This window comes from Oncorhynchus clarkii, chromosome 2, assembly GCF_045791955.1.
Source record: "Oncorhynchus clarkii lewisi isolate Uvic-CL-2024 chromosome 2, UVic_Ocla_1.0, whole genome shotgun sequence".
NCBI classification, from domain to species: Eukaryota; Metazoa; Chordata; class Actinopteri; order Salmoniformes; family Salmonidae; genus Oncorhynchus; species Oncorhynchus clarkii.
In genome coordinates this window covers 70457971-70475764 of record NC_092148.1, presented here as the reverse complement: position 1 = coordinate 70475764, position 17794 = coordinate 70457971, and the positions used below count along the sequence as shown (strand labels likewise).

Here is a 17794-nt window from a genome sequence, read left to right as displayed (position 1 = left end):
CGGACCGTCATCCTAATTTACCCGGAACAGAAGGTTACATTTTCAAGGGCTTATATAGTGGAGGGAGAGAAGGGTGTGTTTCATAGTTTATAACCCATGTCTCTTCACAGGGGCGGGCCACTGATTGAGCAGAGCTCTTATCTTATGAAAACCCAATTCTCTCATTTGGAAGCTAAAATTACATTTAATCTTTTCACAAATAGTTTCATTTAAAATTGCATTTAAATTGCACAACAATTCCATGTGAATCTGATAACTAGAATGTGTAGACTTTCCCAGATACAGTTTATGTCGTTCCTTCATCAGTCATAATGTCTCAGATGACAACCGAACTGACGTCATATTCATTAAGTACCAATGTATATTTTCAACTGGTTCTATTATTGGAATATGGTTCCTTTCCCCCCCCACTTGTATGATGTTCCCAGACTCTCTATGTTTAACAAAGGCCATTCAAGAGTCCCTCAGTAGAGTCAGAGAGAGAGAAGGGAGAAAGGTATTTATGGGGTGAGGTCATAAACCTTACCCACAGGCCAATGTCATGACAACACTATATACATATACATGATCAAATCTCAAAATCAACTATTAAAGACTACCAGAACCCACTGGATTCTCCAATTACATTAGATGAACTACAGGACAAAATACAAACCCTCCAACTCAAAAAGGCCTGTGGTGTTTATGGTATCCTGATTGAAATGATAAAATATACAGACCACAAATTCCAATTGGCTATACTTAAACTCTTTAACATCATCCTTAGCTTTGGCATCTTCCCCAATATTTGGAACCAAGGACTGATCATTTCTTTCCACAGGGCCGTGGAGTGAGACAGGGATGCAGCTTAAGCCACACCCTATTCAACATACATGTAAAAGAATTGGCGAGGGCACTAGAACAGTCTGCAGCACCCGGCCTCACCCTACTACAATCTGAAGTCAAATGTCTACTGTTTGCTGATGATCTGGTGCTTCTGTCCCCAACAAAGGAGGGCCTACAGCAGCATCTACATCTTCTGTACAGATTCTGTCAGACCTGGGCCCTGCCATTAAATCTCAGTGAGCATAGCCTTGCCATTGAGAAAGGCTGCCTTAGGCAGACCTGGCTCTCAAGAGAAGACAGACTATGTGCACACTGCCCACAAAATGAGGTGAAAGCTGAGCTGCACTTCCTGCACTCCTGCCAAATGTATGGCCATAATATTAGAGACACATATTTCCCTCAGATTACACAGACCCACAAAGAATTTGAAAACAAACCCAATTTTGATAAACTCCCATATCTATTGGGTGAAACCACAGTGTGCCATCACAGCAGCAAGATTTGTGACTTGTTGCCACAAGAAAAGGGCAACCAGTGAAGAACAAACATCATTGTAAATACACTCATATTTATGTTTATTTATTTTCTCACTGGGATACTTTAACTTGGGTGGGAGGGAGGGTGGGAGGGAGGGAAGGAGTACTCCTACAGTATGTTGCCCCGTATGTATCAGAGACAGTCCGTTTGCATGGGACACATTGATCCTGGCTACAGTCAGCCAATCACAATGCCCCTGGCAGAGTTATTCTAGCTGACCAATTAGTCAACTACAGTCATGAGACTCATATTCACAAGTTGTCAGCTCCCGTACCCTGACAGGGAGAGTGAAGTGTGATTTGAAAGAAAGTGAAATGACAACATATTATTGATACAGGACCTGTTTAATAAGTTACAACGAGAGCAGGCCCTTTCCTCTTGTCATGTTTCTCTTCTTTCCATCCCTCCAATTTCCCCTCTCCTCTTTTCGCTTCCTTTCTACATATTTCCCCATATCTTTGTCTCTCCCCACCAATCCCCTGCTTTATTCCTCCATCCTATTCTCCCTCCAGTATTCCTCCATCATATTCTCCCTCCAGTCTCACCCTCCTCTCCAGTATTCCTCCATCCTATTCTCCCCCCAGTCTCACCCTCCTCTCCAGTATTCCTCCATCCTATTCTCCCCCCAGTCTCACCCTCCTCTCCAGTATTCCTCCATCCTATTCTCCCCCCAGTCTCACCCTCCTCTCCAGTATTCCTCCATCCTATTCTCCCCCCAGTCTCACCCTCCTCTCCAGTATTCCTCCATCCTATTCTCCCCCCAGTCTCATCCTCCTCTCCAGTATTCCTCCATCCTATCCTCCCCCCAGTCTCACCCTCCTCTCCAGTATTCCTCCATCCTATTCTCCCCCCAGTCTCACCCTCCTCTCCAGTATTCCTCCATCCTATTCTCCCCCCAGTCTCACCCTCCTCTCCAGTATTCCTCCATCCTATTCTCCCCCCAGTCTCACCCTCCTCTCCAGCATTCCTCCATCCTATTCTCCCCCCAGTCTCACCCTCCTCTCCAGTATTCCTCCATCCTATTCTCCCCCCAGTCTCACCCTCCTCTCCAGTATTCCTCCATCCTATCCTCCCCCCAGTCTCACCCTCCTCTCCAGTATTCCTCCATCCTATCCTCCCCCCAGTTTCACCCTCCTCTCCAGTATTCCTCCATCCTATTCTCCCTCCAGTCTCACCCTCCTCTCCAGTATTCCTCCATCCTATCCTCCCCCCAGTCTCACCCTCCTCTCCAGTATTCCTCCATCCTATTCTCCCTCCAGTCTCACCCTCCTCTCCAGTATTCCTCCATCCTATCCTCCCCCCAGTCTCACCCTCCTCTCCAGTATTCCTCCATCCTATTCTCCCTCCAGTATTCCTCCATCCTATTCTCCCTCCAGTATTCCTCCATCCTATTCTCCCCCCAGTCTCACCCTCCTCTCCAGTATTCCTCCATCCTATTCTCCCTCCAGTCTCACCCTCCTCTCCAGTATTCCTCCATCCTATTCTCCCCCCAGTCTCACCCTCCTCTCCAGTATTCCTCCATCCTATTCTCCCCCCAGTCTCACCCTCCTCTCCAGTATTCCTCCATCCTATTCTCCCTCCAGTATTCCTCCATCCTATTCTCCCCCCAGTCTCACCCTCCTCTCCAGTATTCCTCCATCCTATTCTCCCCCCAGTCTCACCCTCCTCTCCAGTATTCCTCCATCCTATTCTCCCCCCAGTCTCACCCTCCTCTCCAGTATTCCTCCATCCTATTCTCCCCCCAGTCTCACCCTCCTCTCCAGTATTCCTCCATCCTATTCTCCCCCCAGTCTCACCCTCCTCACCCTCCTCTCCAGTATTCCTCCATCCTATTCTCCCCCCAGTCTCACCCTCCCCTCCAGTATTCCTCCATCCTATCCTCCCCCCAGTCTCACCCTCCTCTCCAGTATTCCTCCATCCTATCCTCCCCCCAGTCTCACCCTCCTCTCCAGTATTCCTCCATCCTATCCTCCCCCCAGTCTCACCCTCCTCTCCAGTATTCCTCCATCCTATCCTCCCCCCAGTCTCACCCTCCTCTCCAGTATTCCTGCATCCTATTCTCCCCCCAGTCTCACCCTCCTCTCCAGTATTCCTCCATCCTATCCTCCCCCCAGTCTCACCCTCCTCTCCAGTATTCCTCCATCCTATTCTCCCCCCAGTCTCACCCTCCTCTCCAGTATTCCTCCATCCTATTCTCCCCCCAGTCTCACCCTCCTCTCCAGTATTCCTCCATCCTATTCTCCCCCGTCTCACCCTCCTCTCCAGTGTTCCTCCATCCTATTCTCCCCCCAGTCTCACCCTCCTCTCCCATCCCTAATCAATGGTGCCTAACCCCTTCAAAGAGGGCTTAGCCAGAAAAGAGAGTCAGTTACAGACTAGTCCAGAATAGAAGAGGGGATAGAGACCATATCTGATATTACATCTGCCATTCTGCCCGCTCCATTCCACACCTATATTGCATCCGTTGAAGTTACTCACTTTTCTGTGTGTGTGTTATTTCCCGTGACTTCCTGGTTATTTCACTTAGCCTCTCCCTAACAGGCTTTCAGTCTGACCCCTGACCTGGTAGTAGATTATACTCCCTAAGCCCCCTGTTGTAATGTAAAGTTGTGACCTACAGAGTATAGCAGACAAGGTGGGTGAGATGGAGGTATGAAGGGATGGAGACAGAGAGGAAGAGGGATGAGGGAAAAGGCAGAAAACGTTATCACCCCCCAACACCAGGGTCTGCAGTGTAATTGACACAATACTAATAAGTGCATTAGGCCTTCTCAAAGATCAGGAGAGAAAATATTGTATTAAATCTCTCTGTTACACTGTATTTTAAACCCCCTATTACACTCTCTGTGAAAGGTTTACGGTTAGATGGTTGAAATGGTGTCCATAAACTATCTATATGTGCTCTTTATGTCTAAGTAAAAGCCAGGAATGTTTCTATTTGTGTTGTTTTCTGAACTAAAATGACAGACATTTTACAATGTTGACAATGTGGTGTAGGTCACTATGAAATCAGTGTAACCTTATTTAAATCTTGACAGACGCAAGTTAAAAGAGAGCATATTGTATTATTAAATGTCAAGAAACTTGCTTTGAGAGAAAAATGTGTATCGCCAAGTGATTTATTAACCCTACCAAGCGCAAAAGCAGTTGTGAAGTTTCTTCACATGAAATATAAAGCCTGCAGATGTTGTAATTTAGCCAAGCAGGGATGTAGCGGAGAGGGGACGGTAAGCAAACGCCAGGCAGGCAGCTTGGAAAATCACAACAAGGAAATCAGGTGACATGTTGATTGGTGGGTTTCTAATGACTGGATTAAGATGTAGATGCACACAACCACAAACAGACAGAAACACACACACATTTTGAGGGAGGAGGAGGGAGTGTGTTTGACTGCGGTGTGTCTCTCTGTTATTGTGACTGCATAATAACCTAGCGAGCGGTGTAATGTTCAAGAGCCTTGTCAAACATCTGGGCTTTAACTGCTCTGTCGCAGACAATTAAAAAACATCCTGTCACGCATTAGATTTGTATTCAGCCAGGACCACACTTCTGCTGCTATAGTAACTACAGCACCGATGCACACATTTACTTTTCTACTTCTATTTTAAATGTCTATAGTCTATGGAAGGACTCTACAACCCTGTGCCTGAAGAGTTTCACTCCAGTGGTAACTGACCTGATTCACCTTATCATCCAGCTAGTTATTAGAAACAGGTGTGCTAGATTAGGGCTGGAGTGAAAACCTACAGGACGGTAGATCTCCAGGAACAGGGTTGGAGAGCACTGGTCTATGGAATTTAATTCAAGTGTACTTTCATTAAAGTTAACCTTAAAGTACTCGATCCTTGACTTGTTCCTGTAAAATGAAAACTTTACTAGGTACATAAAGTTAATCTTGGTTCCTCTCTCCCCAGGTTTACAGACCTGCTGGACCAGTGTGGTAAGGTGGACCTGGCTGTGCTGTCTCCTCCTCAGAAGGACTACTGGTCCATGCTGGCCTACAACCGGGCCAAGCTGTGTAACCTCCTGTTCTCTAACGAGCTCCACCGACGCCTCTCGCTCCACGGGGTCACCTGCAATGCAGTGCACCCTGGGAACATGATGTACACGGCCATCCATCGTAGCTGGTGGCTGATGACCCTGTTCTTCACCCTGGCTCGCCCCTTCACCAAGTCTATGGTAAGGAGACAGACCGATTACACTTCTGATGCTAAGGTATCACCATATTGCATGGCTGTGTGGGAGATATGACACTTTGAGCTGTTTGTGTTATTTAATAGATGGTTATTGGTTATTGAATGAGTTGTTTGTGTTATTTAATAGATGGTTATTGGTTATTGAATGAGTTGTTTGTGTTATTTAATAGATGGTTATTGGTTATTGAATGAGTTGTTTGTGTTATTTAATAGATGGTTATTGGTTATTGAATGAGTTGTTTGTGTTATTTAATAGATGGTTATTGGTTATTGAATGAGTTGTTTGTGTTATTTAATAGATGGTTATTGGTTATTGGTTATTGAATGAGTTGTTTGTGTTATTTAATAGATGGTTATTGGTTATTGAATGAGTTGTTTGTGTTATTTAATAGATGGTTATTGAATGAGTTGTTTGTGTTATTTAATAGATGGTTATTGGTTATTGAATGAGTTGTTTGTGTTATTTAATAGATGGTTATTGAATGAGTTGTTTGTGTTATTTAATAGATGGTTATTGGTTATTGAATGAGTTGTTTGTGTTATTTAATAGATGGTTATTGAATGAGTTGTTTGTGTTATTTAATAGATGGTTATTGGTTATTGAATGAGTTGTTTGTGTTATTTAATAGATGGTTATTGAATGAGTTGTTTGTGTTATTTAATAGATGGTTATTGGTTATTGAATGAGTTGTTTGTGTTATTTAATAGATGGTTATTGAATGAGTTGTTTGTGTTATTTAATAGATGGTTATTGGTTATTGAATGAGTTGTTTGTGTTATTTAATAGATGGTTATTGAATGAGTTGTTTGTGTTATTTAATAGATGGTTATTGAATGAGTTGTTTGTGTTATTTAATAGATGGTTATTGAATGAGTTGTTTGTGTTATTTAATAGATGGTTATTGAATGAGTTGTTTGTGTTATTTAATAGATGGTTATTGAATGAGTTGTTTGTGTTATTTAATAGATGGTTATTGAATGAGTTGTTTGTGTTATTTAATAGATGGTTATTGAATGAGTTGTTTGTGTTATTTAATAGATGGTTATTGGTTATTGAATGAGTTGTTTGTGTTATTTAATAGATGGTTATTGAATGAGTTGTTTGTGTTATTTAATAGATGGTTATTGAATGAGTTGTTTGTGTTATTTAATAGATGGTTATTGAATGAGTTGTTTGTGTTATTTAATAGATGGTTATTGAATGAGTTGTTTGTGTTATTTAATAGATGGCTACTTGGTGTGGAAAGAGTAGATGCTACTCTTCATGGTCCTCATACTTTATTCTGTAGTCTCAACTGTCCTTCGTTAATCCAAATATTAGTCTTGGCATCTATCTGCGAGAGGAGAAGAGAGGGAAGGATGGGGGAAAGGAAAAGGAAGGATCTCTAGAGCAGTCAGGGTTCAGTGAGAGAGTGTGACTTTCACAGAGATGGAGAAAGATTCACTGGCTTGTTTTTCCTCTTTTCCTCCTCGTCCTGTCTTTGTTAGTTTAGTTCTAAGAGTGTGTCCACTCTTCTCCTCGTGAGGGTAGATAAACCCATACTGCTCTGAGACTATAGTGTTACGGTATAGTATAGGGTAGATAAACCCATACTGCTCTGAGACTATAGTGTTACGGTATAGTATAGGGTAGATAAACCCATACTGCTCTGAGACTATAGTGTTACGGTATAGTATAGGGTAGATAAACCCATACTGCTCTGAGACTATAGTGTTACGGTATAGTATAGGGTAGATAAACCCATACTGCTCTGAGACTATAGTGTTACGGTATAGTATAGGGTAGATAAACCCATACTGCTCTGAGACTATAGTGTTACGGTATAGTATAGGGTAGATAAACCCATACTGCTCTGAGACTATAGTGTTACGGTATAGTATAGGGTAGATAAACCCATACTGCTCTGAGACTATAGTGTTACGGTATAGTATAGGGTAGATAAACCCATACTGCTCTGAGACTATAGTGTTACGGTATAGTATAGGGTAGATAAACCCATACTGCTCTGAGACTATAGTGTTACGGTATAGTATAGGGTAGATAAACCCATACTGCTCTGAGACTATAGTGTTACGGTATAGTATAGGGTAGATAAACCCATACTGCTCTGAGACTATAGTGTTACGGTATAGTATAGGGTAGATAAACCCATACTGCTCTGAGACTATAGTGTTACGGTATAGTATAGGGTAGATAAACCCGTACTGCTCTGAGACTATAGTGTTACGGTATAGTATAGGGTAGATAAACCCATACTGCTCTGAGACTATAGTGTTACGGTATAGTATAGGGTAGATAAACCCATACTGCTCTGAGACTATAGTGTTACGGTATAGTATAGGGTAGATAAACCCATACTGCTCTGAGACTATAGTGTTACGGTATAGTATAGGGTAGATAAGCCCATACTGCTCTGAGACTATAGTGTTACGGTATAGTATAGGGTAGATAAACCCATACTGCTCTGAGACTATAGTGTTACGGTATAGTATAGGGTAGATAAACCCATACTGCTCTGAGACTATAGTGTTACGGTATAGTATAGGGTAGATAAACCCATACTGCTCTGAGACTATAGTGTTACGGTATAGTATAGGGTAGATAAACCCATACTGCTCTGAGACTATAGTGTTACGGTATAGTATAGGGTAGATAAACCCATACTGCTCTGAGACTATAGTGTTACGGTATAGTATAGGGTAGATAAACCCATACTGCTCTGAGACTATAGTGTTACGGTATAGTATAGGGTAGATAAACCCATACTGCTCTGAGACTATAGTGTTACGGTATAGTATAGGGTAGATAAACCCATACTGCTCTGAGACTATAGTGTTACGGTATAGTATAGGGTAGATAAACCCATACTGCTCTGAGACTATAGTGTTACGGTATAGTATAGGGTAGATAAACCCATACTGCTCTGAGACTATAGTGTTACGGTATAGTATAGGGTAGATAAGCCCATACTGCTCTGAGACTATAGTGTTACGGTATAGTATAGGGTAGATAAACCCATACTGCTCTGAGACTATAGTGTTACGGTATAGTATAGGGTAGATAAACCCATACTGCTCTGAGACTATAGTGTTACGGTATAGTATAGGGTAGATAAACCCATACTGCTCTGAGACTATAGTGTTACGGTATAGTATAGGGTAGATAAACCCATACTGCTCTGAGACTATAGTGTTACGGTATAGTATAGGGTAGATAAACCCATACTGCTCTGAGACTATAGTGTTACGGTGTAGTATAGGGTAGATAAACCCATACTGCTCTGAGACTATAGTGTTACGGTATAGTATAGGGTAGATAAACCCATACTGCTCTGAGACTATAGTGTTACGGTATAGTATAAGGTAGTATAGCTACGACTCTCTGTACTAAATTGCTCACATATGGCTTTTCAATCATAGATGTTTTAGCCATGAATTATCATATATTCAATGTTATATTAGCAGATTTGACACACACTCTTCTCTATGTCCCCTCTCTCTATACACTTCTCATATTATCTCCATACGTTATTTTACAACTCAATCTCAATGTATGCCTTTCTTTATGCTATATTGATATTTGCACACAGGAGATTGTTCAGGGAAACAATACTTATAACATACTTATGTCTTATTACTGAAATGTTACAATATATACATTGTCATTACCATGGTGTGTTGTTTCTGTAATAGTCACATGCTGATGATGTGAATTATAAAGCTCCCACTGTGATTTATCCTCTACTAATCTATAGACCTAACACACACAGGATCTGAGTCTAGAAGGCTTCTCTACTAATCTATATACCAAACACACACAGGCTCCTAGTCTACAAGGCTTCTCTACTAATCTATAGACCTAACACACACAGGATCTGAGTCTAGAAGGCTTCTCTACTAATCTATATACCAAACACACACAGGCTCCTAGTCTACAAGGCTTCTCTACTAATCTATAGACCTAACACACACAGGCTCCTAGTCTACAAGGCTTCTCTACTAATCTATAGACCTAACACACACAGGCTCCGAGTCTACAAGGCTTCTCTACTAATCTATAGACCAAACACACACAGGCTCCTAGTCTACAAGGCTTCTCTACTAGTCCTGCCACTACCCTGGAGGCCATATGCTACTGTGATGTATGCTTTAGTTAGACTATTACATCAGTGCATTAGCCCCTTTGTCATCCTTTATCTATCTAGTGTTTTCACTGCAGGCAGGATGGGATGTGGAGAGAAGAGGTATTTTAGTGGTGTGGTTGTGATGAATGATGTTGGACGGACAAAGGGAGTCAGGCAGACGTGTGTCTCTGCTGACTGTTCTCTCTCCGCAGAGATGCTTCTCAGCAGGTTTCACTACACACTATTCTGTTTCCCCTGCTCCACTATTATCTGAGTGGTGCAGCTACCTGTTGGCTCTCTATGATCCCCAAGAAGCCTGTATTCTCTCTCTCTCTCTCTTTCTCTCTCTCTCTCTCTCTCTCTCTCTCTCTCTCTCTCTCTCTCTCTCTCTCTCATAATCTCTGCCCCTCTTCCTCTCTCTCTCATAATCTCTGCCCCTCTTCCTCTATCTTTTTCCTATGTTATTATTGTTCCCCATTAGCTGCTGCTAGTCTTCCTGGGATCCAAACACATTAAGTAACTTATGTTAAACATAAAACAAAAGATAAGACATAGAACACTGTCACACCACCACACACCGACAACACAAAATGTATGATATCGCTATACAACAATATTACAGTGCATGTGTGTGTAGAGGGTGTGTGCTAGCACCCGTGTGCATATGCGTGTGTCTGTACCTGTGTGTGTGTCTCTTCAGTGTCCCCTCTGTTCCATAAGGTGTATTTTTACCTGTTTTTTACATCTAATTTTACTACTTGCATCAGTTACCTGATGTGGAATAGAGTTCCATGTAGGCATGGCTCTATGTTGTACTGTGCACCTCACATAGTCTGTTCTGGACTTGGGGATTGTGAAGAGTCCTCTGGTGGCATGTCTTGTGGGGTATGTATGGGTGTCTGAGCTGTGTGCTAGTAGTTTAAACAGACACCTCGGTGCATTCAGCATGTCAACACTTCTTATAAAAACAAGTAGTGATGAAGTCAATCTCTCCTCCATTTTGAACCATGAGAGATTTACATGCATATTATTAATGTTAGCTCTCCGTGCACATTTAAGGGCCAGCCATGCTGCCCTGTTCTGAGCCAATTGCAATTATCCTAAGTCCCTCTTTGTGGCACCTGACCACACGACTGAACCATAGTCCAGGTGCGACCAAACTAGGGCCTGTAGGACCTGCCTTGTTGATAGTGTTGTCGAGAAATGGGAGCAGCGCTTTATTAAGGACAGGCTTCTCCCCTTCTTAGCTGTCAACATGTTTTGACCGTGACAGTTTACAATCCAGGGTCAGTCCAAACAGTTTAGTCTCCTCAACTTGCTCAATTTACACATTATTCTTTACAAGATTTAGTTGAGGTTTAGGGTTTAGTGAATAATTTGTCCCAAATACAATGCTTTTAGTCGTTTAAATATTTAGGGCTAATGTAAGGTCCTGGGTATCGTGAGGGTGAAATCAGGCGCAGGAAAGCAGAGAGTTCAATAAAGTGCTACTTTAATGCACACACGGTGAACCACGGCCACCCCACTTTCGGGTGCTCAAACCAAATGCCCCAGACACAGGGAACGAAAACAGTCTAGCACTAAATACACAAACACGTAATCTATAGCAAACACCAGGGTTACAATAATCAATCCCGCACAAAGAAACAGGCGGGCCGGCTGACTAATAAAGCCTCACTAATTACAACCAACTCAAAACAGGTGTACTCAATAAACACATAAGGAGGGAGAGAAAATAATCAGTGGCAGCTAGTAGGCCGGTGACGACGACCGCCGAGCGCCACCCGAACGGGAAGGGGAGCCACCTTCGGTCGAAGTCGTGACAGCTAACTTATTCCTTGCCACCCATTCTGAAACTAACTGCAGCTCTTTGTTGAGTTTACTCAAAGCCAATGGCATGTTGTTAGTAAAGATTGAAAAAAGTAAGGTGCCTAAACAGCTGCCCTGGGGAATTCCTGATACTACCTGGATTATGTTGGAGAGGCTTCCATTAAAGAACACCCTCTTGTGTTCTGTTAGACAGGTAACTCTTTATCCACAATATAGCAGGGAGTATAAAGCCATAACACATACGTTTTTCCAGCAGCATACTACGATCAATAATGTCAAAAGCCACACTGAAGTCTAACAAAACAACCCCTTATTCCCTTTGCACAGATAGTAACATGCTCTGAGATCTACTTACTTTCAGCAGAACTAAACTGAGTTCCTATGGTGTTTTCCAAGAAAGGTACTTGTTTAAAATAGTATGAGACCAAAAAGAGATGTGTATGGAATACATCATGTTTTAGGGCTATTATGGCAGTGTGTGGGGTAGGGGAGGGGGGCTTCTAACTGTTTTGGACTTCTGAGCACCCAGTTGCAATTAGCAGCCTAGTTTTTCCTCCAGATCAGGGCGGGGGGTTTTCATACATGTGGTTAATTAACTAACGGTGGTGTAGATGTTTGTAAATATTAAAGGACAAAGGTAGCTAGTGCTGTTATTAAATACTGGTGTGCTGACACAGGATTTAGCTTAACGTCCTGTGTCTGATAAAGACCACACACACACACACGAGCACCACACACCTTTAAGCCGAGCATTTGCTGTTATCAACCGCAGATTTAAATAAGGCATCTGAATGTGTATCCTCTTTAACACCCCAGACCCCCTCTTACCCCCACATTAAGGCTTAATAAAACAGTGCTATTATTTCAGTTATTGTGAGTGGGGATATGAAGATGCTATCGTTTTAATTGCTAGCCTTCGCTTATGCGATCCGTGGAGATTGTTCCAGAATGCAAACATAAGCAGAATGTCGACTCCCCAAAGAATGATCAAAAAGTCCCAGTGTGTGTCTGTTGTGCAAATTACTCAATCCTGTACACACACACGCTCGCACACACAAACAGACACACAGACACACACACGCTTGCACACAAAAACACAAAAACACACACACACACACACACACATACACACACACACACACAAAGTACGGACAATCATGGAAACATCTTGGATCATTAGATCCTCTCACAGAATGTTCTACTGTATATAGCCTAGTTCAGTGCTTTATATGCATCGTTATTTAATGTCGGCCCATACACTCATATTAATGAAGAAATTCTGTGATCTTTTGTCATTAAAAATAAATATTATTAATGGTGTATTTCAGTGGCTTCTATATGTAGAGCAGTCATCTGAGGAGAATATAAAACATTATTGTTAATATCATAGTAGGGATTTGCAGCCCCCCCCCCCCCCCCCCTCACTGTGATATCAGAGTGGAGAGAGGCATCTATAAAGAGCCATGACGTTTTAATCAGCCAGACGATCACTCACTAACATCATGTTCCACTCCCTATGCCTTCATCTGCTTATCAGAGATCGTGCGGCCACGCCTGGCCCACTGTTTCCCGCTTATAGATAATCCAAGTTCTTTACAGGGAGAGTTTCAGTCTGTTCTTAAATGTGGTTATAACAACTCAATACTCTAGCCAGCAGCGTGTGTGCATGTGGGTGAGTGCGTGTGTGTAAGAGGCCAAACACAGCTCTTATCTCTAGCACTTTGATGTGAGGAAAACGGAATGTGGAAATATAGATCATTCTGGGTGAACGAACGCCTGTCTACTGTCTAGCTCTACAGTTCAAATCAAATTGTATTTGTCACATGCGCCGAATACAACAGGTGTAGAACTTACTGTGAAATGCTTACTTACAAGCCCTTAACCAACAATGCAGTTTTAAGAAAATACCCCCAAAAAAGAAAGAGATAAGAATAACAAATGATTAAAGATCAGCAGTAAATAACAATAGTGGGGTTATATACAGGGGGTACCGGTACAGAGTCAATGTGCGGGGGCACCGGTGTCGAGGTAATTGAGGTAATTATGTACATGTAGGTTATTAAAGTGGCTATGCATAGAAAATAACAGATAGTAGCAGCGTAGAGAGAGGGGGGGCAATGCAAATAGTCTGGGTAGCCATTTGATTAGATGTTCAGGAGTCTTATGGCTTGGGGGTAGAAGCTGTTTAGAAGCCTCTAGGACCTAGACTTGGCGCTCCGGTACCGCTTGCCATGCGGTAGCAGAGAGAACAGTCTATGACTAGGGTGGTTGGAGTCTTTGACACATTTTGGGGACTTCCTTTGACACCGCCTGGTATAGAGGTCCTGGATGGCAGGAAGCTTGGCCCCGGTGATGTGCTGGGCCGTACAAACTACACTCTGTAGTGCCTTGCGGTTGGAGGCTGAGCAGTTGCCATACCAGACAGGGATGCAACCCATCAGGATGCTCTCGATGGTGCAGCTGTAAAACCTTTTGAAGATCTGAGGACCCATGCCAAATATTTTCAGTCTCTTGAGGGGGAATAGGCTTTGTTGTGCCTTCTTCATGACTGTCTTGGTGTGATTGGACCATGTTAGTTTGTTGGTGATATGGACACCAAGGAACTTGAAGCGCTCAACCTGCTCCACTACAGCCCCGTCGATGAAAATGGGGGCGTGCTCGGTCCTCCTTTTCCTGTAGTCCACAATCATCTCCTTTATCTTGATCATGTTGAGGGAGAGGTTGTTGTCCTGGCACCACACGGTCAGGTCTCTGACCTCCTCCCTATAGGCTGTCTCAGGCCTACCACTGTTGTGTCATCGGCAAACTTAATGATGGTGTTGGAGTTGTTCCTGGCAGGGCAGTCATGATTGAACAGGGAGTGCAGCAGGGGACTGAGCACTCACCCCTGAGGGGCCCCTGTGTTGAGGATGTGTTGTTCAATACCCTTACCACCTGTGGTTGGCCCGTCAGGAAGTCCAGGATCCAGTTTCAGAGGAAGGTGTTTAGTCCCAGGGTCCTTAGCTTAGTGATGAGCTTTGAGGGCACTGTGGTGTTGAATAAGCTTCCTGGTTAGAGTCCCGCTCCTTGAAAGCGGCAGCTCTACCCTTTAGCTCAGTGTGAATGTTGTCTGTAATCCATGGCTTCTGGTCGGGTCTGTATGTACAGTTTAGGCCATATTGTGGTTGTGTGTTTGTGTACTTAACTTTTCAGTCTTGAGTCAGTCTTGTCAATCAGCAGTGTTGACATGTTTCTGGGACATTTTGTTGACTGGAGTCTTCTCTACTTCTTCAGGAGCTCCTTAATATGCTTAGGGTAGAAGTTGCCCTTTTTCACCGATCTAGAATCAGCTTGCCCTAATCAGATTGTTAACTAAACTTTTAGGGAGGAATCACAAGACTGACCTTAGACCAGTGTCTAGGGGCAACTTCACTCCACTTTAATGGTCGAAGAAGAGGTGGGTTGTGGTTAAAGACTCTGAGCGGTCTCTCTGGTCCAATCAGACATGTCCATCCCTTGGGTGGCGGTACCTTCAGTGCTCACTACCATGCACCTTAGCGTTTAAGAATACTAATAATTACCCAGCATTCAGCCTGGGGCGCCAGCCCACCTTTTTACATATGCAGGGCTAAACTTCTGACCAGCACTCAGACAGACAGACAGACAGACCGACAGACAGTAATATACTATACAGTTCAGCTGGGTTTCTCTGAGTGAAGACACAAGATAGAGCATTTAACTAGCTCCTCTGTGCTTTGCTCTCCGCACCACGTTCCTTCTCTCTATGTCTCTAACCCTAGACCCCTGCCGTCTCTCCGCTCTTTCTTGGTCCTGGGTAACGAGGGCTCTGCTGCTATTAGGAGATGACTCAACCAGGTGCACAGGCCACTGACCACTGATACCTAATGAACTGTCTGAGAGATACTCTGAGAGCTATCACCTTGAGAGAGATGGAAGTGGTGGGAGAGGGAGAGAGAAAAGAGAGAGTATTTGAGGGAGAGATGGTGAAAGAGAGAGAGAGGTGATGGTTTATTTTTTCTCTCTACAGAATGACAGCGTTTTTACAGTATCTGTGTATCTCCTCACTGTCAGGTCTAAGGTCACACACACCCAGGCGGAGAGCTTAGCCCTATCATCCTGGCTCTGCTGTGGGCTGTGACAGCCTCTCTGTGCCGGTCTGTGTGGTGCTCAGCCGTGCGGAGAGAGAGATAGAGGGGGGGTAGAGGTCCCTCCAGTCCCAGACCTCTACAGCTGTAATGGGGTAATGAGCTGCCAGCTCCTTAGGATGAAGTCATTACAGTTGATTAAGAGCAGCACAGGTAGAGAACATCTTCATTCACACTGGAGATACCCTACAGTGATACAGAGCACTGGAATAGAACTACAGGCTCAAAGTAGGGCCACTTCAGCTGTACCTCTCACCTCACAGATCTAACCTTCCTCCAGCTCCAGGGTCCAGACACCTCAGGGAGACCATTAGGCCCTGCAGCCCTCTAAGGCCGAGGTTGGCCTAAAGTACCCACGACCTGGAGGTCAGGCCCGGACAGTCTTCAAACACCCAGGGAGCCAATCTCTAACATAAAGACCCAGATCAGAGAAAAGACCAGGCTATACAATTCTGACTTCTCTTCTTTTTACTCTATCCCTCCATCCACCCCCACACTGCCAATATCTCTCCCCTGACCCCATCGAGGAGTAAAGAGGGAAACCATCACCCCTTTCGCTCTCTCCCCCACCCCTCTCTGTTGTGACACTGTGGCTGATGGACTATGTTTTTAAATTGATTTCTAAAATGTACGTAAGCAGCCGATCCCCCAGCCCAGATTACCTATTGATTTTTTTTTATATGAAAAGCTCATTACAGAAGCAGGAAACTGCAACACAAAAAGCTAGCCAACCTTTGCATAAATCCTTTAATTGAATTTCCAGAGCCTGTGGTTCTACATGTTTTAATTAAATCCATTTTTTTTCCTGCAAGAGTGTTGCTATGTGATTTGCATGCTGTGCAGTGGAAGCCGGCCCAGATAAAGTGCCATTGATCCTTATTAAGACTCACCTCTGGGCTCGCTCTAAACCACACACTGAAATGAAATGTGCTCATGGTGCATACACTTATTGCCCACATGAACGGATTAGGGAGACGGAGGGAGACAGAGGGAGAGAGATCAGAGGGGGAGAGAGGTGGCGAGAAGAGGGAGTAATTAATGGTTGTTCATATTAATGTAATATTTCACCTTAGTGTCTGTCTGAGGGTTATAAAGGACTTGTTCATAAATACAGTTTGGCCTGGATGTTACATCGGTTTCACATCAAACTCACCAGTGTCACGCCCTGATCTGTTTCACCTGTTCCTGTGATTGTCTCCACCCCCTCCAGGTGTCACTTATATTCCCCAGTGTATTTATCCCTGTGTTTCCTGTCTCTCTGGGCCAGTGTATTTATCCCTGTTTCCTGTCTCTCTGGGCCAGTGTATTTATCCCTGTGTTTCCTGTCTCTCTGTGCCAATGTATTTATCCCTGTGTTTCCTGTCTCTCTGTGCCAGTGTATTTATCCCTGTGTTTCCTGTCTCTCTGTGCCAGTGTATTTATCCCTGTGTTTCGTGTCTCTCTGTGCCAGTGTATTTATCCCTGTGTTTCCTGTCTCTCTGGGCCAGTGTATTTATCCCTGTGTTTCCTGTCTCTCTGGGCCAGTGTATTTATCCCTGTGTTTCCTGTCTCTCTGTGCCAGTTCATCTTGTATGTTTAAGTCAAGTCAACCAGCGTGTTTGTTCCGTACTCCTTTTGCTATTCTCCTTTTCCTACTCCACCTGGTTTTGACCCTTGCCTGTTCTCTGGACTCTGTACCTGCCTGCCTGACCATTCTGCCTGCCTTGACCACAAGCCTGTCTGCCACTCTGTACCTCCTGGACCCTGATCTGGTTTTGACCTTTTTGCCTGTCCACGACCATTCTCTTCCCTACCCCTTTGGATTACTAAACATTATAAGACTGTGTCTGCATGTGGGTCTCGCCTTGTATCATGCTGGCCATACAAACTGGCCATGACAGACCCAGCAGACTTGGACCAGCTCCGCCACTCTGTCTCCCTGCAGGGAGCCACCATTGGGAGACATGAGGAGTTGGTACATGGCCTTTTGGAAGGGCTCAGTTCCTTGACGGAACGCCACGACCGTGGGTTAAAGGCTATTATGGAGCAATTCAGAGAGTTAGCTCAGAGACTGCCTGCCACTTCTAAAAAAAAACAATCACCCAGTAATTTCCCCCCCATCTGTGGTGAGTTTGTCGGCTCCCCAGGCCCCCGAGAA

At 43.9% G+C, this 17794-nt stretch overlaps 1 protein-coding gene across 1 annotated transcript in view; it reads left to right on the top strand.

Moving 5' to 3' along the window:
* The window catches only part of LOC139373062 (WW domain-containing oxidoreductase), a 269747-nt gene that overhangs the window by 115594 nt on the left and 136359 nt on the right, over positions 1-17794 (top strand). Inside the window, exon 8 of the mRNA XM_071113109.1 lies at positions 5277-5541. Within this exon, the coding sequence (XP_070969210.1) occupies positions 5277-5541 (265 nt within the window). The remainder of the gene's footprint in view (positions 1-5276; positions 5542-17794) is intronic.